Source organism: Sarcophilus harrisii, chromosome 2, assembly GCF_902635505.1.
Source record: "Sarcophilus harrisii chromosome 2, mSarHar1.11, whole genome shotgun sequence".
In the NCBI taxonomy this organism is placed as follows: Eukaryota; Metazoa; Chordata; class Mammalia; order Dasyuromorphia; family Dasyuridae; genus Sarcophilus; species Sarcophilus harrisii.
The window spans coordinates 221,788,958-221,811,649 of NC_045427.1; the positions used below are offsets into that span (position 1 = coordinate 221,788,958).

The 22,692-nt window shown below is 41.3% G+C and overlaps 2 protein-coding genes across 3 annotated transcripts in view; one reads left to right on the plus strand and one right to left on the minus strand.

Moving 5' to 3' along the window:
* The first annotated feature begins 4,122 nt into the window (after nt 1–4,122).
* Nucleotides 4,123–8,909, plus strand: FITM2 (fat storage inducing transmembrane protein 2). Its single transcript, XM_003757720.4, has 2 exons — nt 4,123–4,432; nt 6,432–8,909. The coding sequence occupies exons 1-2, from the start codon at nt 4,260–4,262 to the stop codon at nt 7,045–7,047; spliced, it is 789 nt and encodes a 262-aa protein (XP_003757768.1). The 5' UTR covers nt 4,123–4,259; the 3' UTR covers nt 7,048–8,909.
* Nucleotides 8,910–19,121: 10,212 nt separating this feature from the next.
* GDAP1L1 (ganglioside induced differentiation associated protein 1 like 1) overlaps nt 19,122–22,692 on the minus strand; it is a 39,560-nt gene continuing 35,989 nt past the window's right edge. For both annotated transcript variants that reach the window (XM_003757719.4, XM_012539768.3), the window contains one exon: nt 19,122–19,477. In XM_003757719.4, coding sequence (XP_003757767.1) covers nt 19,134–19,477 — 344 coding nt within the window. In that variant the 3' untranslated portion in view covers nt 19,122–19,133. The remainder of the gene's footprint in view (nt 19,478–22,692) is intronic.

A 22,692-nucleotide genomic window follows, 5' to 3' on the forward strand; every position in this document is an offset into this window, starting at 1 on the left:
TTAGAATTTCAAGTTTACTGTTTGATTGGGGTTTTTAATTTGCTCTTTTTCTAGGTTTTTTTGTTGTAAACCTAATTCATTGATTTTCTCTTTCTCTACTTTATGCAAGTAAGCCTCTAAGAGATATAAAATTTCCCCTTATTACCACTTTGGCTGCATCTCACACATTTTGGTATGTCATTTCATTATTATCATTGTCTTAGGTGAAATTATTAATTATGGCCATGATTTGCTGTTTCACCCATTCATTCTTTAGGATGAGATTATTTAGTTTCCAATTACTTTTTGCTCTATTTTCCCTGGCTACCTCTGCTTTTTTTTACTTCACCTGAAGCATAGTAGATTCTGCTCCAGCCTTTTACCTTTACTCTGTATGTGACACCCTGTTTCAAGTGTGTTTCCTGTAAACAATATATTGTAGGATTGTGGCTTTTAATCCAATCTGCTATCCACTTCCACTTTATGGGGGAAGTTTACCTCATTCACATTTATGGTTAAAATACTAATTCTGTATTTCCTGCCATCTTGTTATCCCCAGATTATACTTTTCTCTTTCCTTTTCCCTTTCCCCAGTATTAAACTTGTGATCACCACTTGCCTCACGCAGCCCTCCCTCTTTAGAATTCCTCCCTCCCCCTTAGAGTGCTCACCCTTTTCTTAAACCTTTCCCTTACTATTTCTGTATTCCTTTCTCTTTATCCTACCCTTTCCCTTTTTGCTTTTCCTCTCCCACTTTCCAATGAGGTGGGAGAAGTTTCTCTGTAAACCAAATATATCTAATATTTTCTCTTTTAGCCATTTCTGGTGAAAGATTCACATTATGTTCATCCCTCTCCTTTCCCTCAAATATAATAGATTTCCTTTGCTTCTTCATGAGATGTAGTACTTTCAGTTTTCCCTCTTTCTGGTACAATTTCCTTTCCACCTCTAGTTTCTTTTTTATATTATAGCAGTAAAACCAAATTATACATGTACTTTTCATATATACCCATAACAGAAATACAGTTCTCAAGAGTTCTTTTTACCTTTTTATGCTTCTCTTAAGTCCTATAATTGGAGGTCTATTATTTTCTCAAGTACGTATTTAGCATTTTTTTTCTATTTTTTAATTTTTTGTTTTTGCTTGACTGATTCTTGGTGTCTCCTCAAGTCATTTATTTCCATTTGTTCAATTATGTTTTTTAATGAATTATTTTCTTCATTTACTTTTTAAAAATTTCTTTTTGTATTTGTCCAATTGAGTTTTTAAATTAGTTGTTTTGTTTTATGGATTTTTTCCCCTGTTTTGACAATTTTATTTTTTAAGGAGTTATTTTCTTTTTCTAATTCACAAATTCTGTTTTTTAGGGAGTTGTTTTCTTTTTCCACTCTATCTTTTAATGAGTTATATGCCTTATCCAGACCCTCTTGCAAAGTGTCCCTTTCCTTTCCCCATTTTTCTTCTAGCTCTTTTTAAAGATCCTTATCCACCTTTGGGTTTTCATCTAGACGAACTGTTTTTAGTCTCCTTAGGGTTTGAAATCTGTTCTCTTTCAGTATAGAAGCTATCTATAGTTAGAGCCTGCTTTGCTTTTTTACTAATTAAAAAAAAAACAAAATGCTGCAGTCCGCTTATGGGGCAGTGAGGCATTTCCAAGCTGTCTCTATAGACAACAGGAAGTGGCAGCAAAGTGGCAGCAGAAGGCAGAGGCTGCACTGGGATTAGCGGTCGCACATTGAGATAGTGCTAAGTCTCTCCTGGTGCTGGGTAGGTGTGGTCAGGTCCCAAGAGACTCTAGTGTTTCGGGATTACAGTCTTTATCCCCTGTGTTTATAGTTTCTCTGCTGATCTACTGACTTGTTGCCAAGGCAGAGTAGTTGTTGTCCATGCTCTCACTGCCTATCTGCCTGACTCTGCGCCTAGCCTAGCTCCATTCCATGCCCACACAAGTTGAAACAGACCTTTTCTGACAAATTTCGAGATTATCTTCTGTTGGTAATGTGTTGTACTCCTAATATTTGGGGGTTCTGACAGTCAAGCACTAATTCAGAGGCTGAGTTTCATGAAAAATAGTTTGAGGGTAGAGGAGAACACAGAAAGACATGTGTGTCCTCTCCACCATCTTGGCTCTGCTCCAGCAGTTTTCATTTTCTGTTTCACAAATTCTGTTTTCCTAGGAGTTATTTATCTTTTCCATTTCACAAATTGTTTTCTTTTTCCACTTTGTCAAATCTCTTTTAATGAGTTATATACCTTTTTCAAACCCTCTTGTAAAATTTTCCTTTCCTTTCTGCATTTTTCTTCTAGCTCTCTTCTGAGATTATTTTTAATTTCTTTTAGGAGAGCCTTGTGTGATGGGGACCAAGTTATACCACCTTTTGGGGCTTCATCTGGAGAAAAATCTGCTTTTAGTCTCCTCAGGGTTTGAAATATGTTCTTCTCTTTCACCATAGAAACTACCTATGGTTAGAGTTCTCTTTGCCTTTTTACTCATTAAAAAAAAAAAAAAAAAAAAAAGTTGGGATCTGCTTTTAGGGCAAGGGAGGTTTTTCAAGTTTCCTCTACAAGCAGCAGCAAAATGGCCCCAGCTGTGCTGGGATCATGCTGACTCACTCCTGGTGTTAGGTGGGCTTGCCCAGGTCCTATGAGATTCTGGTGTTTTGGAGTTCATTATTTTCCTTTTGTGTTTGTGTTGGATGTTTTGTAACTTCTCTGCTGAGCTACTGGCTTACAACCGGGGCAGAGTAGTCAACACTGGTATAGATTCCTCCCCATAGATTCTCCATTCCCCAGAGTCTTCACCACCCTTTTAGAGACCGGAACCGGAACCCGGCCCTGGTCTGCACAGCCTGAGCTGATGTCCTACGCTTGGCTACCTCCCTCCGTGCCTGACCGAAGCAGACCTTTTCTGGTGATCTTTGAAATTATCTTCTAGTGGTAATTTGCTGCACTCTTAATATTCCTGAAGTTTGTCAGTCTAGAACTAATTCAGAGGCTGAATTTGCAAATTAGTTGAGGGTCCAGGGAGAAGATCAGAAGGAAGTAGTGTCCTTTCCACCATCTTGGCTCCGTCCCCCATTTAATTTACTTTTTTATAATTTCTTACCTTATTCTCCTTTTCCCGTATTGCTCTTATCTCTTTCTCTCTTTTTAAAAACTCTTCCAGGAATTCTTATTTGGCTTATATCAAAAGTGGCATTTTTCAATTACATTTAGAGGTGAGTGGCTAATCTGTTTCAGTGGAGGGAGTTTCCACACTAGAGTTCCCTCGGCAGGAAAACAATCCATACATACATACATACTCCCACACAAAACAAAACAAACTCAGGGGCTGAAGATCCCTGGCCAGCTTTAAACTCTGATCCCATTTGATTAGTCACCTACTCGGACATTTGAATTGCCTGGAATGTTTCTCTGTCCTTCAGCAATTAAGATGCTCTAGAATCCACGTTAATGGGAGAGGATGAGTCTCTTTTCCGGCTTCCTCGGGAACTGGGAGGTGAGATTTATCCTTCTGAATTCCTATTCGGGTCAGAGAGACAGACAGAGAGACAAGAGACAGAGTCACGGAGAGAATGAGAGGCAGACGGACACGGAGGCAGACTGATAGGCAGACACACACACACACACACACACACACACACACACACACACACGGACTGGGAGGGGGCGGGGCAGAGTCCCCGGATCACCCCTGCTTGCCTCCTAAGCCCACAGTAGGCCCGGCTCTGGCTTTGCTTGGAGGTTAGAGGTTCCGTTACTGGCCGGGGAGGGGGGGTTTGGGGACGGAGAGAGATCGCATTCCCCAGTGCCTCGGGGTCCCCATCAGGACGGGGCCTTGGACCGCGCCCCCCCTTGCGCATCAGTGAAGGTATTCCGGACATCCCGGCTCTGGGGAAAAGCCGAGCAGAGAAAGTGAGTCGGGATGCACAAGCTACGGCGCGATTCGAGGCACTTTCAGAGGCAACTCGAGCTCAGCCCTCAGGACCGACGCAGACTTGGAACTCCTTCAGCTCTTCCCGAGGAGCGGGAGTGGGAAAGAGGCGGGGTTCTAGAGTCGGGCAGCCTTCGCGGCTGCGCAGTGGGCGCTCAGGCGGGCGGGGGCGGGGCCGAGGGCGGGCCGAAGGAGTGGAGGGAAACGGAGAGGGCGGGGCTGGTGCGCGCTTGCGCTAAAAGAGGGTACGACCGCGGCGCGAGCGAGGGGCGGGGCTTCCAGGACGGTGGCCCGGAGGTGCCGAGTAGCTCGCGAGCTCCGGTCGGGACTGGGGTGACAGCCGGCATGGAGTACTTGGAGCGCTGCGCTTGGCTCCTCCGAGCTACGCTAGTGCGGGCGGTCGTGCGACGGCACCTGTCTTGGGCGTTACTTGCCCTCATGCTGGGAGGCTCCCTGGTCAAAGAGCTCTTCCCGCTGCCCCCGAGCTACCTCAGCAACAAGCGCAACGTCTTCAACGTGTGAGTGCGCTCTCGCTTTTGGGGGGTGGCCCCGCGGGTGGCGCGGGGGAGGGCTCCGAGGGAGGGCGCACGAGGGTGGGCCGGGCCGCCCCGGAGGGGCGCGCTTTCCGAGGGTGGTGTCGGGAGCGCCTGTCGCAGTGAGAAGGCGCCGATTGAGAGGTGGGCGTGTGTCAGCCTGGTCGCGCGGGACGAGGAGGGGCACCGCCACGCGTAGGGGAGAACGGCCGGAGCGCGCTGTCCCAGGCGGCTCTAGCTCATTGGCCTAGAACTTGAAAGAGACTTTGAAGACCGCCCCCTCCGGGTCTCAGTTTTCCGAGGAGAAGCTCTGGGAGGAAGGGGCATTCGGGTAGACTACGGACGGAACTCGGGCTCAGGCTCGCGACCCCTTCCTCGGTGCAGGGCGTTCCGGTCACGCACACCCTCCCCCCGCGACCGCGACAGCTGCCGCCGTTTGGGGCCGGGGGCCGCTTTTCTGCTCTGTCGAGGGGAGGGCTTAATTACGTTAATCCGGGACCCACGCACCTGGCTTTCAGTGATCACGGCGAGAACCCGCCGGAAAGGAGGGCGGCTGTGTCTGGGGAGCTCCTGCAAGGAGGATCCGGCGGGACTGCCTGTCTCCGCCGGCACTCTCGAACTTTCCCCTAGACTTTCCCGAGCCCTTCGCCACCCGCCGGAAAGTTCGTTCTCCGCAGCGGGTGGCCCTGGCCTTGGGGAAAGACTCCCCCGGAACACCGTCTTGAGGGCAGCGCCCGAGACCTGGCTCTCTCAGCTTTCTCTCGCGCCGGCCGCCCCGGGCGCGTTAATCAGCCCCGATCTTTGGCGTGCGGCCGGGGTTGGCTGGGGCGAGGTGGAAAACCTCTGAGGCTAATTGGGTTCTGGCCTTAGCCGTGCCCTTGGGTTACTGCACATCCACCCCGAGAAGCCGGTCTAAGAATAGATTGCGAAAGGGCTTGCTGAGAAAGGGTGCCGCGTTGCCACTGCCCACTTGCCCCCTGAGCTCACTGCCCTGCTAGGGGAAGGAGGCCGTCTGTTTCTTTTCTGGGTTTTGCCAGCGAGACTTTTGCCTTTGTTTGTTTTGGGGGAGATCCTTAACTCAGGCTGCTCTGTTCCAGACCTTTGTTGTGACTAGTGAAATGAATGGGATTCCCGCGGGACACCATCATTCCACAGGCCTTTTCTGCGTCTCAGGTGCTGTTGACAAAGTCGTGCAGAGAATTTAGCCGATTCCCTTTCTGCTTTTTGCTTAGAGAATGAAAAACAATCATAGCAGGTCATGTTTCTTAAAGCACTTCACAACTTAACGCAGTATTTTTTTTGTATTTTATAATGACTCACATTTATGTAAGGTACAAGGAAGTTGCCCCAGAGAGAGGGGAAGTGATTTGTAAATGGCTATACTAGGTACGGCATAGAGGATGAATTTTTGATTCAGGATTTGCAAGACCCGAGTTCAACTCCTGCTTCCAACCCTTCCTAGCTGTGTGGTCTTGAGCAAGTCACTTCATTTAATGGGAGAGGTGGACTGTGAGTTCCCTTACAATTCTAAATCTACAATCCTGGTGTCATAGTCAGTATTGTAATGAATGTCTCCTGACTCCAGATCCAATGGGAGTTTAATTTTTTTTTCCCTACTATAGTATACCATAATGCATCTTATTTCTTTCCCACAACAATCCTATTGAGTAGGTAATGAGAATATTGTTATCCCTAATTTATAAAATGGAGAATGGAAACTCATATTACTGACATGAATTGTCTCTGATCACTTGACTGATAAATTTGTATAATCTATATCACTCACTAGCTGTTTGATTTTGGACAGCTAATCACCTCCCTGAGACTCAGTTTCCCTATCTGTTTAAAAAAAAAGGAAGGGAAGGGTTTAGTTGGATTAAATGGTCTTTAAAGTCCTTCCCCAACAATCTGACGTTCTACAATTCTGAGCTGAAAGACTTGAATTAATGGCTATGTTTTGTTTCCCTTCTTATCCCTCTGTCAGGTATTTTGTCAAAGTGGCCTGGGGATGGACCTTCATTCTCCTCTTGCCTTTCGTTGCCCTCACCAACTATCATCTGACAGGGAAGGCCACTGTGGTCCTCAGGCGGCTGTGTATACTTCTTGTGGGGACAGCGATCTGGTATGTCGGTACAACAATCTTCTTGCACGTTGAGCACTACACAGGCAGCTGCTACAAATCACCCTCCTTGGAAAGTATCCAAAGGGAGTATAACAGCAAGGAGGAATGTCGTAAAGGTGGCGGATTCTGGCATGGCTTTGACATCTCTGGCCACTCCTTCCTTCTGACCTACTGTGCACTGGTCATTGTGGAAGAGATGGCTGTTCTACAGGAGGTCAAGATGGACAGGAGCCACAACTTGTACTTCACCCTGACTTCCTTGATCGTTGCCTTGGGCTGCTTGGTGTACATCTGGGTGTGGATGTTCCTCTGCACTGCTGTGTATTTCCATGACTTGTCCCAGAAAGTGTTTGGGACTCTGTTTGGCTTGGTGGGCTGGTATGGAACATATAGGTTTTGGTATTTGAAACCCATTTCTCCTGGACTTCCTCCTCAGAGCTCCAGTCTGAATTTGAAGCAAGATAGTTACAAGAAATAAATGAAAGAAAAGGGGGGTACAAGAAGGTTAAATTATATTCATTTATTTTGACTAGGTATCTTTGCTTAATTATCAACCCTATCTCACCTGACAGTTTTAGCAGGAACTGGGGCTGAAGGGTGGCCTGTGTGGAATGTGTTCATCCTCATCCTATTCTTGGCACATGTGAGACACTTGATGGTCTCACAGAAAGAGAAAAGATGAAAAACATCTTGCAGCCTTCTGAAAGAAGCTGTCTGAAATCATTTAATGTAGGGCTAATAGCTCTGCAGATGAATTGTACTGTTTAACCACATTGACCTGGGCTTCTTCTGATCTTGACCTGGGACTTCTCCTTTGATTTTTAGGTCTTTGGAGGACCAGGAATAATATACACTCTGAAGTTAAGTTATGATAAGATGCAAGGGTTAGGGCCCCAGAATTGTCTTTATTTCCCCCCAACTCCTAGCTGCCAATTGTCTTTTCATTTGAGTGACTCTTAATGTTATTTAAAAGTTTGCCTTGGATACTCATTGTATAAGTCTTTCAGGCTAGGATCTTGCCTATGGGTGGGGAGAAAGCCTGGAAAAACAATCTCCTTGTAATATTTACATTTCTTCAGTTGACTGTAAATATTGCAGCCAGATTCTGATTGACTGCCTTTTAAACTAGAGTGCCTTAAAGACAAAAGTATTAGATAATTTTTGTGCACTCACTGAAAGTGAGTAATTGTCTATTTGGGTTCTGTTGAAACTATGAAAATGCTTGTTTCTTTGAGTAAATTCTATATAGTTACTGGCAGTAACAAGGTGGTTGGTTAAAGCCATAGACTTTACGTTCTTAAGGTTTACAACCCCTAATTGTGTATTTTGTTTTAAATTTAAATTGTTTTGTTTCCTGTCCTTTTTTTTCCTTTTTTTTCCTTTGAGTACTGACTTTTAAAAAACCAAAAATTGTTGTTTGTGATATTAAATAAGTTGCAGCTCAAAAAATTGTATAAAATAGAAGGTAACTTAATTTTAAGAGAGATATCAACTGATTCAAAATAATCTTGCCAGAATTAGTCTTTTTACTAAAATTTCATTTTTTTTTTGACTTTCAGTGATAGAGTACCTTTTTCACATAAAAAAACACACAAATTAGGCTACTATATCTTAAAGTTTTCTGTTTCTGGAAAAAAAAATCATGATATGCTCTTTCATTGAAAGGCAATATTTGCTCTTATGAGTAGTGGCAAAAAGCTAGAAAAATATTCTAACTACAAGATTTGTGTTCTAATTCTGGTTCCTCCACCAGCTAGTTTTGTGACCTTTGGCAAATCCTTTCCTTTTGGGGACCTTGATTTCCTCATCTGTAAGACAAAAGCATTGAAGTAGATCTCTTTGAATCTTCTTTCAGTTTTTAATTAAATTTTATTTTCAGATCTTACATTTTCTTCCTGCCACTTCCACATAGTCCCTGACAAAGCAAGAAAAACAAAATAAATATGTTACAAGCATGTATAGTCAAGCAAAACAATTTCTCACATTAGCCATGTCAAAAAAATTTTTTGAAATCAGAATACCTCTTTTTATCAGTAGACAGATGGTACTTTACCTTTCAGAATTGTGGTTGGTCATTTTATTAATCATTTTCTAAACCTTTCACACCGATTAGCTTTACAATATTGCTATTGCTATATAAATTATTCTGGCACTGCTCACTTCACTCTGCATCAGTACATACAAGTCTTCCTGGGTTTCTCTGAAATCATCCCCTTCATCATTTCTCATAGCACAATAGTATTACATCTCATATGTATCATAACGTATTCAGCCATTCCCCAATTGAGGGATATCCCTCCCTCCCAGTTTCTAATTCATTACTATCAAAAAAAAAAAAAAGAAAAAGAGCTGCTATAAATATTTTTTGTATATATGGGTCTTTTTCCTCTTTCTTTGGAGACATTAATAGAATTGCTGGGTTCAAAGAGTATTCACAGTTTAATACAGTTTTAATTGCTTTCTAGAATGACTGGACCAGTTCCCAGCTCTACCAGTAGTGCAATAATGGACTTGTTTTCTCATAACCCCTTCAGCAAATTTGTCATTTTCCTTTTTTGTCAACTTGACCAATCCTATGTGTGTAAGGTGGAACCTCAGAATTGTTTTATCTTGCAGTTTTCCAATTAGTGATTTAGAGCATTTTTTCATGTGGTAATTGAAAATTTAGATTTCTTCCTCTGGAAACTGCCAGTTCATGTCCTTTGACTATTTATCAATATAAATTTGAATCAGTTCTCTATCTGATATCCCGTCTGGCTCTGACATTCTGCGTGCATAATAACCATAATAACGATAATGATTATAACAATGGTAACATATAGAATTTTAAGGTTTACAAAGTACTTTCCTTAAGATCCATGAAGGATCTCCCTCATTTTACAAATGAGGACACTTAATTTCAGAGCAGTGAAATGACTCTCTGTTTTAAAATCCGTTGCTCTTTCCCCTATATCATGTTGTCTCCTTATTTTGTGTTCTGGAATTTTTTTTTCTCTCTGTAATAATTGATGGCCCAGGGTTTCTTCCTGCTCCAACAATTTGTTTTATTAGTTTATGTTCTAAAGTCCCTTCTACTCAAAACAATTTTTCTAAGCTTTGCTCTCATCCACCCATTTTGTTTGCTGCTAAAACTTATTTTCTCTAGATCCGATTCCAGCTTTGTCTTTTAGTATTAATATTGTCACCTTTTCTCAGCAAAGTGTGGTTGTATATCCTGAAATTGTAATAACCTGATCATCTTTACCCATGAACTGCCTCATTAAACCTTTTAGTCACTTGGACAAAGCCAGTCTTAAGAAGGTACTTTATCCTCAACTCTAACCTCAATAATAGTATTAAGTAATGAACACTACACTTTACTGCTATGGCTCAAACTTTTATGATGAGCTCTAGAAAACAGTGGCTGCAGATCTCTTGTAAAGATGTATTTAAGTTATGTATTCCTACCCCCAAGTGTCATATTGTTAATGAATGAAATAGATGTAATTATACTCGATGTGACTCTGGCTAGTGGGAAATAGCATTGTGTGTTAGATGTGTTGACAGCACTTATGGATCCTGAATGTAATCCAGCTTCCTTTGTGAAATTTGGATCAATCAGGTTTGTCAAAGGGATCTCCCACTTATCTTGCTATCTGAAACTGAGAAATGTTTCTTAGGTTCTGACTTCAACACCTGTAGGTAACTATCAAATACACTATTACTCAGGAAGTTTATTAGATTTAAAATTTGAGATATTTTTCTCCTATTCTTGGTTTGAGTTTAGTGTCTTACTATGAGTTGTGAGAATCAGATACGGTAAATTTAAGACAGCCAGAAATATTTGTTTCTGTATGGATGATGATAACACCTACACACACACACTCTCTCTCTCTCTCTCTCTCTCTCTCTCTCTCTCTCTCTCTGTCTCCGTCTCCTCACTCTTTTTTTTTTTTATGAGGAAGATACAACACATTTATCCTCTTCTAGGTTGAGACTTAGGACATCTTGATTTAGCATTCTAAAAATATTAAGTGTTCTTTAGTAGCTTTGTAGTAAGAAGCTGACATCTTGGTTAAGTTCTAATGATTCATTTTCCCATATCTACTAGGCTATAGTGATCCCTTATATTGCACTTCTGCCAGGCAAGAACAAGATTGGGTCTCTGGAAGCCTTAGAAATACAAAACCAGAGTCTGTTGGACTTTTAAGGCTCCATTTTTTTCTGAATCCTTATGGCTTCTCAAGGGTCCCTTCCCATCTGTAATTGTCAAAGAGGAAAAATGTGGTGAAAGAAATCAGGACATTGTTTTGGCAAAAAGCAAGAACTGTATCTCCTATATTCCATTTGGATTCCATTTTGGGTCTGTGTCTCTCTCATGTTCCAAACTCAGCCTTGTTATGTGTGTTGAAAAATAAATGTTTTCATCAGGTGCTGAGAAAGAAAGAGCCTTCCAAGGATGTCTGGGGCTACAAAACCATGTCATTGTTTTGTCTTCCAGTACTGAGGTTCATTCATTTGGGAGCCTTATTCTCCAGGCACATCTGTTATAGTCTGAGTACCAGATTGTATTTAAGGAATGTCTCTTGACGTTGTTATATACACAGTGGCTTGTGTGTATAAACAATAGAATTGAAGTAAACTAAAAAAATGAAAATTCACGATTCTGGCCTTTGCTTCTTCAACTCCCTCACTTAAGGTGCTTGTGAGCTGGTTGAACTCACAACAAAAGTTGATTTTGTGAGCATTAACCTGCCTCTTCCTGTGTCATTCCTTTATTGAGAATGCAGTATTTGTAAAGCACTTAGCACAGCACCTGCCACATAATAGGTAATTAATAAATGTTTGTTCCCTTCCCCCATCACTTTAGCCAGGGGGAGAAATATGGTCTGACTTATTTTTAATCTTCAGATCAGGAAAACTAGAATGAAGTTCAGTGCTTGAGCAATCCCCCTGAGGGTGTTTCTAGCCAGCTTGGCTAATGAATTTACTCCTTTGCCACACTAATCCTGGCCTCAAAACTGTACTCTATGGCTCTGGCCTTTAGATGCTGTTCCAAAAGCTAAAACTGAGCCTGGTTGGACAAGAGTCGGGATTCCAGCAGGTCTGCTGTTCCAAAAGGGCGGGTGGGAGAGACCTCAGAGGAGACACAATGGACCAGTGACCATTGAGGTTCCCTTCAATTCTGGGGTTTTCCCATGGAAGCTTATTTGTTCTGTGTGGCCCTAGAGGGCAGGAAAAAAGTGGGGGTGGAGGGAGGAGAGAGAGGTAATAGAAGATAGATTTCAGCTAAATAAAAAGGGACATCTTAATCTGTTGTTGAAAACTGAAATGGAAAACTGCTTGTAAGCTAATATGTACCATGTTAGGAAGTGTCTTAACCGGGGTTTTCACAAATAATTCTTACAGCTCTGAATTTCTGGGATTGGTTAAATGATTATTATAAACTTATTTGTCAGTCTGTATTTTGAGCTCTCTATGGGCATTTTCAGACAGCTCCATTCAGGACACATTTCTCATAAGCCTCAGAGGTTCCCAGATTAGATTCTGTTAACCCTAAAGAAGGAAAGCACTAGTGACATTCCTTGATCAAACCATGGTTTCTCAATGACTTATAGGATATAATGATACTTTATAGATCCTTGGGTATCACTAATTGAGATCCAAGACAATGGAATCGTGAAATGATAAAAGCTTGGCAATACTAAGAGAAGAATTTGAGATCATTAGTCCAGCCTCATTTTAGCAATGAAGAATCAGGTCAGTATAAGTGACTGGTCTGTGGTCATTCAGAATTGTTCATTAACTAGAACCAAGCAGTAGAATGAAGAGGTAGTAGGGTGGGAATCAGGAGACCTTAGTCCTAATCCCAGCCCTGCAATTTACCCTAATGGTGACAATGGGCAAATTGCTTTTGCACTCTGAGGCTTATCTGAAAAATACAAGGGTTGAACCTGATCTTCAAGACTTCCAGTTCAAAATCTTATCGTGCTATGGGATTGGGGGCTGAGGGAGCATGTGTGGAATATCTGAGTGCACTACTTCACTTTCCCTCCTATCTGTGTCTGTCACCTTTAGGCTGATAGCTGTCAGCTGCAGCCCAATCCTGGCTCTATAGAACATCAGATCCAGAGTTGGAAGGGACCTTAGAAAAATGATCTAATCTAATTCCTTCATTTTATAGTCAGGGAAACAAGTCTATAGCAAAGCGACTTTTCTCACATAAGGGAGATAAGAGTTATGACTATTTCCTCCTCCAACTCAAAACTCAATGTACTTTCCATTCTATTATACTGAGCTCATTCCTGCATTTAGCAGTGTGCCTGGCACATAGAAAGCACTTGATTAATGCTTGCTGATTGAGCAAGAGACTGAGAATAGCCTATGGAGGAACCTCAGAGGCTTTCCCTAAATACTTGCTATAAAAAATGAGCATGTTGACAGTTCATGGAACCAAAGGCTACTTCTGTTTGACAAAACTTATGTGCCTTGGTGTGTCTGGAAACCTTCAGGATGGTCAGAGAGGCATGGGATGGAAGGTTCCTGATGTTGAGTGAAATGGCCACAATTCAGTTGTTGTTACCCTCAGGAGATGCCCTGGCAAGCTGAGGAGAGAAGAGGTGCTTGCTTAACGGTGTTGCAACCCTGACCCTCAATCCTGCCCAGTAGGCACTTGTCCCTTACCAAAGTTCTCCTCCTCCTCTTGAAGGAATTGATCTTGGTTGGGTTGCCAAACTTGTGCAGGCAGTGTCACTGGTGATGATAAGAAGAGTGGGCAGTATCTCCTTCCTAGATAACCACTAATTCTGTCATCTCAAGCTTGTATTCTTAAGAGGGGCTCACACTACATTGCAACTGGGATTCAGACTCAGGTCTTCCAACTCAGAATCCTGTGTTTTTAAAAATTAGTCTTATTGCCTTGTTTTACATTGTAATAATTTCTGGATGTCTTCCTTTCCCCCATCCCAGGTGAATTGTTCCTTATACTGAAGAAGAAAAATAAGCAAAACCAACCAGTGCAATTACCATTGCTTGACCACATATGGAGCATTCCACCTCCATAGTTCCTTACCTCTTCCATGAAATTATATAGTTCATTTCTTTATCTCTTCTCCAGGGCCAACATTGATTGTCATAATTATTGATATTTACATTTTTTCTTTAGTCTTCAGTCTTCTTTTAATGTTATTTTCACATATATACAGATGCATTTTGTCTATTGATTTCCTGGTCCTGCTCACTTCAATCAGTATCAGTTGTTACAAGTCTTCCTGTTTTTCTTTGAATTCCTCAGATTCAGTGTGTGCGTGTGCGTGTGTGTGTGTGTGTGTGTTTTGAGACAATCAGGGTTAAGTAGCTTACCCAGGGTCACGCAACTAGTGTCTGAGGCCCAAATTGAACTCAAGTCCTCCTGACTCCAGGGCATGGCCTCTATCTACTACATCACCAGCTGCCTGATCTTGATTATTTTTTACAGCACATTTATATATCACAATTTGTTTTCTGCTCAGCACAAAAAAAGAGGCTGCTGTGGATTTTGGTAAGTGAAGCCTTTCCTTCCCCTCATTGTGGGATATGCCCACTATTAGATTCTTTCCATTACTTCTTGTACTACTTTAGAATGAGGAGGCTTTTTTCAGCTTCCAAGGCAGGACTAAGTCACAGCTCACATTCAGAATTGCTGAAAGTTTGATAGTTTTTCTTGGGCTATCATTTGAATAGTGAGGCAGATTCTTTAATCTATAAAATGAAAAGACATAATTTGGTTTGTTGCAGCTGATTAAAGGGATGAGCCTGGCTGAAGCCCACTGCTTGACCTTAAGTTAGTTTAGTTTTACCTAGGAATCCTTTAAAAAGAAGACTCTCTGTTCTCTTTGTTGTTCCTAGTTGTTCTCTTAGCTAGGTGTCTTCAGGCCCATTTCCTCATCTCTGTTATGAGGAGCTTAGATGCGGTGGTCTCCTGTGCCCTTCCAACTCTAAATCCTATGGGTTCTATCTGTGGAAAGGAGAGCCCATGAGTGAAGGGCACTACCTACTTGCTGAGCAAGCCACTTCACCTAAGTCATGGTTTTTGCATCTCTAAAATGGGAATAATAATCCTTCCACCACTTATCTCAAAAAGAATGTGCTTAACAAGCTTTAAAGTTGCCATGGAAATGTGAGTTGTTCTAATATACTCCCTTATATTGTTACTTTAAAGCTCTGACAGAATAAGGTATGTGACCTACTTTGTAAGCTTGTGAAACACTATGTAAATGTCAATGATTATTATTTTGCAAGAGTTGGAGCAGCACCTCTGAGTGTGGGGAAATACATGCAGAAGGGTCTCTCTGCTGCCCTCTCAGATGCACCTTGCCTGTTTCTGATGCTGTAACTAAGTGTTAGTTGAGTAGCTTTGGAGGTGGTATTAATACACATCCAAAGTAGGCAAATTGGGAAGAAAGAAACTATTGTGTTTGTGGTGGCCTGCAAGGCCAACTTAAAGTAGGTCCCGTGTTGTGGAAGCAGCTTAGCTACTGAAAGGGAAGCTAGAGAGAAATAACTGTGCTACTTGACCTCAGGGCCACTGCTCTGAGCCAGGACCCTATCCCTTTCCCTCATTAACTTAGCAGAGGATGCAATTCTTAGGCCACCTTTAGATTCCCAGGAGGCAGGTGAGAGGGGGTGAAAGAACCTCTTCCTATTGGCATCTTGGTATCTGGGCAGAGATTTGCTGGGACTTGCCTAGACAGGCAAACTTCTGCAGTCAGAGAGGAGTTCAATCTTCATGCAAGGAACACTTACTGAGCATTTGTTATGAGATGCAAAGAATGGGAGTCAAGGAAGTATAGTGGGAAAAGCTCTGGGCTGGGGTACAGGAGACTTGAGTCAGAAACCACAGTCTGGCACTTACTAATAATCTTGGGAAACTCACAGATCCCCCTCAATGACTTCACTTAGTGCCTTCATAAAATGAAAAGAACAGGAGTTGTCATCTTTTTTTGGGGGGGGGGTGCCATGGACTCCTTAGCAGTCAGGTAAAGCTTATGATCTGTTCTCAGAAAAATGTTTTTAAATATCTAAAATACCTGCGATTGCAAAGGAAACAAAAGGTTAGTGGAGATTTCAGGGATGCACAAACTTGGATGAGAAATTTCCAAGTTTATGCACCCCCCAAATCTCTTCATAGATTCAATTTAAGAACCGCTGGTTTAAGTGATCTCTAAGGTCCTTTTTAGTTCTAAATTTGGCAATCTTATGATATCTCATAAGCCTATTTCTTCTTCTTTGAAATAGGGGTGATAATATTTGCCCTCACTAGATGCTCATCACGTGGGCATCTTTTTGTAACATATTGTTATGTCTTATTGTGCTTGATTTGTTGGATATGTTTCAAATTCCCTTATATGAGGTTTATTTTCCTCTGTCACTCCTACAGCCAAGCTGTTCTCACACCTCTCTGGATGAACATACTCTTCCTTTGCCTATATTCCCAATATATCCCAGAACACTAGGGAAAAACACTCCTTTGTTGCTTTTCAGAATCTCCCTCCCTTCTCTGATGGCCAGATTAGATTTTCCTTGGTTCTCTGCCATCCCTTTTTCTCCTCTTTGGTTTTGATTACTCCTCATGATCAATTGTCCTTCTGCTAAGGACACATGATCTCAGTTTGTGGAAGGAGCTTTCTGTGTTTTTCTGAAGTAGCTGGATTTCCCTGTGTCTCTCCATGTCTCTGGATTTCTCTGTCTCTGTCGCTCAAAGAGAGGAATCTATGCTCAGCTGCCTCACATCAGTCCTCCATGGCCCCTGAATCCAAAAATAGATGATTCTCCTCCTGACTTGGTTATTTCTATTTGTAGCACTACCATTCTTGACTTTACATTCACAACCTTGGAGTTGTCCTCAACTTCCCCCAATTTCTCACTTCTCATGTCTAGTCAGTTACCTAATATGAGAGAATCTCCCTCTGTAATAATCTTGCACATATCCTTTCCTCTTCACTCCCATCCTTGTACAGACATCCATTATCATCCACCTACCTTATTTCATTATTCTCCTAAAGGCTACTCCTAACTCCAAATCTCCCATCAGTATTCTGTATTGCTGCCAGAATAATATTTCTTATAAATAGAGACAGTCATATTTCTCCTCTAGAAGGATGTTCAAACACTTTTAGTGGTTCCCTGTTGCCTTCTTTTTGTCTGGCAGTTAAGCCTCTATACAATGTGGGGCAACCTTAACTTTTCAGCTTTTTTCTATATTATTCCCCTTCATTAACTCTTTGCTTCAACCAAACTGTTTTGCTCTCTGTCTCTCAAACATATATTCACTAATTTCATACTTTGTATCTTTGCTATCATTGTTCCCTGTGCCTGGAATATTTTCTTCCTGTTTGCCCATTGAATTCTGCCCATTTTTCAAAACTTCAGTTCAAATGCTGAATTCTTAATGAAGTTTTCACTTTTTTATCTTCCTGATTGATAATGATTTCCCTCCCACACTTCATGTAGCTCTTTGTTCTATCCATTTTTGATGTTCTTATGATTTGATATGGTGCATTATGTTTATCAACTTTTGTGTCTTGTATCCATATTAGGTCATAAACTCCTGACAGCAAGGACCAAAATTATTTAAATTCTGTAGGTTCTCTAATACCCGTCTGCACTGTTGAATGAAGAAATAATTGTTGAATGAATAGTATCACAGAATTTAGAACTGAAAGAAGACCTTAGAGATGATCTAACCTAGCTCTATTTCACAGGTGAGAAAATTGAAGCCAAGAGAATGAAATAATTTTTGCCATAGGAGTCATATAGAGACTAAGTTCTGACTTTGAAGCTAGTCCTCTTTTCCTACATCATAATGCCAAAAATGAATGATTTTGTCTCCTCTTTCTCATTGTAAAAGCTTACAATCTTTTTTTTTTTTTTTTTTTGATTCATGTCTTATATTTGATTCACCATTTGGTTCTTCCAAATAGGATCAAGCCACCCTTCCAACCCTTAGAACACTGACACCTGCCTCAGGGAGCCTTGGCATTTGGATAGCATGACTGGTGCCAGAATGACCAGGATTGGCTGAGAGCCCACTGTCGCCACACAAAACTCATATTGGGGTTTTGAAATATGGAGGTCTAGAAGCAATTTCCAGGTTGAACATTTGTAGACCTGTTCCTGGGATATGTCCCTTTCTCTTGTATGAGCCAAGCTCAGTCCTGGAGAAATGAAAGCCAGTTTTACTGAGACATATTTAGAAAGGGAAAGTGCTTGCTCCTTCTGAATCATTTATTTGGGGGCTTTTCAAAGGTTTCTAAATATGAGTAACAATAATATCTGTACTCCTTTTCAACATGCAAAAGGCACAAGGAAGTGAGATGTGATGGGATGGAGTGTGCAATGCTATGTGAAACACATGTTGAAATCTCTCCAGAGAGGCATGATGTGAATAGTGTCTCCAGAAACATGGTATGGAAATATCTCCAAAGACATATATGAAATGTGATGTGAGTGCTATATCTCCCGAATGACACCTACCCAGCAGAGGACATGAAATAAACTTTGTAGGAGAGAATGCCCCAGCAGGGCAGGAGGTGGCTTTCAAGGTGAGAGAATAACAGACGTCCTTTGGCAGAGGCTAGAGTTGACCATTCAGTCTCTAAACAAGGGGTGGAAGAAGAGAAACAAGGAGGAATTGGGCCAACAGCAATGTGGTACCTCATGATCTACCTATTTCCCGGCACTGAGGACAGAATCAACCTTCTCAGAAAAGAACAGTGGATAGAGAGCTAAAAAGGATCTTGGAGACGATTATGGCACTGAGTGAAAGATACACTTAAGATTATGGGGAAAATATACCCAAAGGAATGGAGATAATGGATAACCTCATGAAGCATCCCCAAGAAAGAATTAAATAGACTATAACAGCCTTGGCAAAATTGAGAGGATGTTTTCATAGTGGTAATCTCAAAAGCTGTGAAGGCCATGTCTAGCAACAGAGTTTACCTTTAGAGGCCTCCCCTGTGGTCCATCTGTATTGTTTTGGAGTATTATCAGATTCCAGAGAAATAAGTCCATCAATTCTGAGGAAATAAAAGGTAGTCTCAGAGCATCTGGACCCACTTGGCATTCTGGCTGGGAACAGACCAATTCTCAATTGTATTTTCATTTGAAAATATCTCTTTAGGGGTGGGAGTGGGGGGAGGGGTAAAAAAGGGAAAGGAAGGGACCCGGCTTACCTCCCTGCTACCAGTGTCCCCCTTCCCCGACTCAAGATCCCAGAGGATAAGGGTACCCAGAACTTACACTCAGTGAGGTGAACCAGTTTTTGTAATTCAGGCTCGAAAACTCAAATCAAAATCAAAGGCATTCCTTGTTGCGTTGTTTGGGTTAATTTTCTCTTTTCTCCAGGTTTAATAGCTTCCTTGAGTCGTTGGTTACTTCTACTTCTAGACAATGGAATGTTTTCACATTGACAATATACTCAGATAGGGGTAAGCGTGGGGGTAAGGAGAACTGTTTCAACTTTTCATGGGACAGTTGAAGAGAGCTCATTGTGAATCACACAGCACAGAGACATAACAACCAAACACCAAACACAGCCCAGCTCTAGATGTATTTTTTCTTGAGGTACCAGTAAGCAAAGTATCCCATCCCTCCCAGGGAGCCCATAAGAAAGGATGCTCCAAAAAAGGATGGTGGTTTCCGCTTAACCAGCCGGAATGCATTGGGGATGACAGCAGAAAGTAGTGTGGTATGTATGTCCCCGAGGACTTTCCGGAAGGCAAAGCGTCTCTGGACCCTCTCAAAGAATGACTGCAGATTGGGCCGGCTACCATCTTCCCAGTATTTTTTTGACAGTCCCAAGAATTTGAGGCGGTGTAAAGTGGCCCCCAGGAGGACATCAGCGAGTGTGAAGACACAGCCGCAAAGCCACAGCTCACATTTCTGCCCTGTGGAGTACAGGAAGCAAAATGGGATTTTAAAAAATTAAATTCATACTTCCCTAGACACTAGAACAGTCTCTTTTAATGGTGATATGATTCTCCCAGAGTCTCAGCTTCAGAACTTGACTGCTTCCTTTGATTCCTAGAACATTCTTTTTTTTTTTTTTAATTGAGGCAATTGGGGTTAAGTGACTTGCTCAGGGTCACACAGCCAGGAAGTGTTAAGTGTATAAGATCACATTTGAACTCAGGTCCCCCTGACTTCAGGGCTGGTGCTCTATCCAATGCGCCACTTAGCTGCTTCTCCTAGAACATTCTTTATGTATCACACTCTGCTTAAGAGTCCTTCTAGTGATTTCCCATTTTCAAGTCCAAACCCCTTATTCTGGCATTCAAAATACCTGCCCAGACACTGACATCTATTACTGTCCTGTAGACCTCCATCTGGTCAGCCAAGCTAGTCTTCTCTTTGCTCCTTAAAATACAGTATGTGCTTTCCTTTCTCTGAGGATTTGCTTTAACTTTGGTCCCTTGTCTAATCCTCCTTAACTATATATTCAAGACTCAATTCATTTTATAATTACAGAAAACTCCCCCTGACTGATTTATCCTCGTATCATCACTTTGTCCTCTGAATCCCTAGGACTGAACATATGATGTGACGTAGAGAGCCGTGGAATCAGGACCTCTAGACTTGAATCTCAGCTCCTACACTGCCCACCTCTGTGGCCTTGGAAAACTGTGTAACTTCTTTTGTGACTCCAATTTCTCATATGTAAAATAAGGCAGCTGGTTCCTACTGCCATCTAGACCACTTATTTGGCACTAATAGTAAAAGACTGATAATAATAGTAATTATAATAGCTAAAATGTATATGGCTGCTATCATGGGCAACAGGTGGCACAGTAGAGCACCAGCCTAACATCAGAAAGACCTACATTCAAATCTGGCCTCAGAAACTTCCTAGAAACTTAGGAGGCAAGTCACTTAGTCTTTTTGCCTCTGTTTCCTCATCTGTAAAATGGGGATGGTGATAATAGCATCTATATTGTGAGGATTAGATGAAATAATATTTGTAAAGTGCTTAGCATAGGTATTATGTAAATGATAGCTATTATTGTCGTTCTGATGGTGATGACGATGATGATAATGCTAACAAAGTGCTGGGGTGCAAGGTATAGGAACTGCACTTAAATGGGGATATTGGAGCCAAAATGGTCCAGGGGCACCAGGTATTGAACAGAAGCTAAATTGAGCCATCCTAGGTTGCTGCTCTGGAGTAAATGTCTTCCACTGTGTCTCATTGCTGCTGCTTATGGAGAGACAAATAAGCTTGATGACCTATTTCTGCATCTTACCTTAGAACCTGTCATTTTTTTTCTTGTCCCTGCAACTTTCTGAAAATTCAGTAAAGAGAACTTGACTTTGGCTGACATAAAAGAAGCAGAATTGTTCCAAAGAGAGTCCTTAGGAAATCCCAGGAATATTATTCCAGTGACTTTGTCAGCAAATACATTGAGCCTTGTTGATGGAATGAGAAAGTGTGATGGAAACATCTCTGGACTTGGAGGGAGAGGATCTGGATTGGAATTATGTCTCTGCAGCTAACTATTTTTTTTTTAATTTAATAGCCTTTTATTTACAGGTTATATGTGTGGATAACTTTACAGCATTGACAATTGCCAAAACTCTTGTTCCAATTTTTCCCCTCTTACCCCCGACCCCCTCCCCCAGATGGCAGGATAACCACTAGATGTTAAATATATTAAAATATAAATTAGATACACGATAAGTATATATGACCAAACCGTTATTTTGTGCAGCTAACTATGTGTAGCTGTGTGATCTTGGGCAAATAAGTTCTCTTCAGACTTCTTTTTCTTCCTCTATGACATGAAGGAGGTAGACTACTAGATGTGGTTTCTAAAGTGGGAAGTAGGGAATACCCCCAAAAGGTATGATCAAAACTAATCAGAGGATAGTTCTAATCTTCCCTATTTCTGTCAAGAATACCACCATCCTTCTAAATCATTCAAGTTCAAAATCTCAGCATTATCTTTGACTTTTCATTTTTTTGCCCCACATTTCCTATCAGGTATTAGACTTTGTCATTTCTACTTCTACATCTCTTCCATTTGTCCCCAACTTGAATTCAGGCTATTATCACTGCTCAATTACAATAATTTTTAATTAAGTGAATATGTACATATAAAAGGTGTGTGTGCTCCATTCTTTATTTGTCATTATTTATACTGATGGGGCATATGATCAGAAACATTTTGGAGACTACTGAACTAAATGATCTCTAAAGACATTGTAACATCAACATTCTAATGAGTTTCCTTGGGCTAGCTGTTCATCCATGCATTTATTCAATAAATTTTTATCAAGCATCTAATGTGTGCAGAGTATTATGTTGTGCATCGGGCAGAAAACAATTTAGATAAGACAAAATTCTTTAGAATCTCACAGGTTATAACTAACATACAATAATACATAAGTGCATTACAAACTTTGTGGGGTCTGGGGGAAGTCATTATGAGAGTATGTATTTGGCGCAAAAGGAAGGTTGGGTAGAGATTTTGCACTTGAAATGAATGAAGGAGAGTTTTGCAAGTCCAGTGAAAGTGTGAACAAAAGCACAAAGGACCTGTGGTGTGTATTCAGGAGACAGAGTAGAATGAATGGAAGACATTTATGTGATAAGACTGGAAAATTTTGGTAGTTCTACATTGTTTAGAGGCTTGAACAATAAGCAGAGGCCTTTGAATATCACTTAGGAGGCAATAGAGAAGCACTGAAAATTATTGACCAAAAGAATGACATGACCAGGTAAGAGAAAGGTTATTATTGCAGTTAATTGGAGGGAAGAAATATTGGAAGTAGAAACACCTGTTTGGAAACAGTCATAATAGTCCAGTAGTATTAAGGACAAGGAATGAAAAGTGGACTTCCAGAGTGTATGTATCATTGGTGTTCTTGTGGTGTCATGAGTAATTGGGGAAAACCTCCAACATATTCTTGGTAGTGAACATACAAGAAGATGTATTTAAGAGACACATAAATAGGAAGGTATGGATGGGTTTTAATCTAGATCATTAGTAGGAACACTAAATTGATGACAAAAGACATTTAAATCTTTTGAGTAAGATATTTGTAACAAGATAGGGATTACAGAATAAGAAAATGGATAAAATTGGAAATAAAGGTGATATGAAGG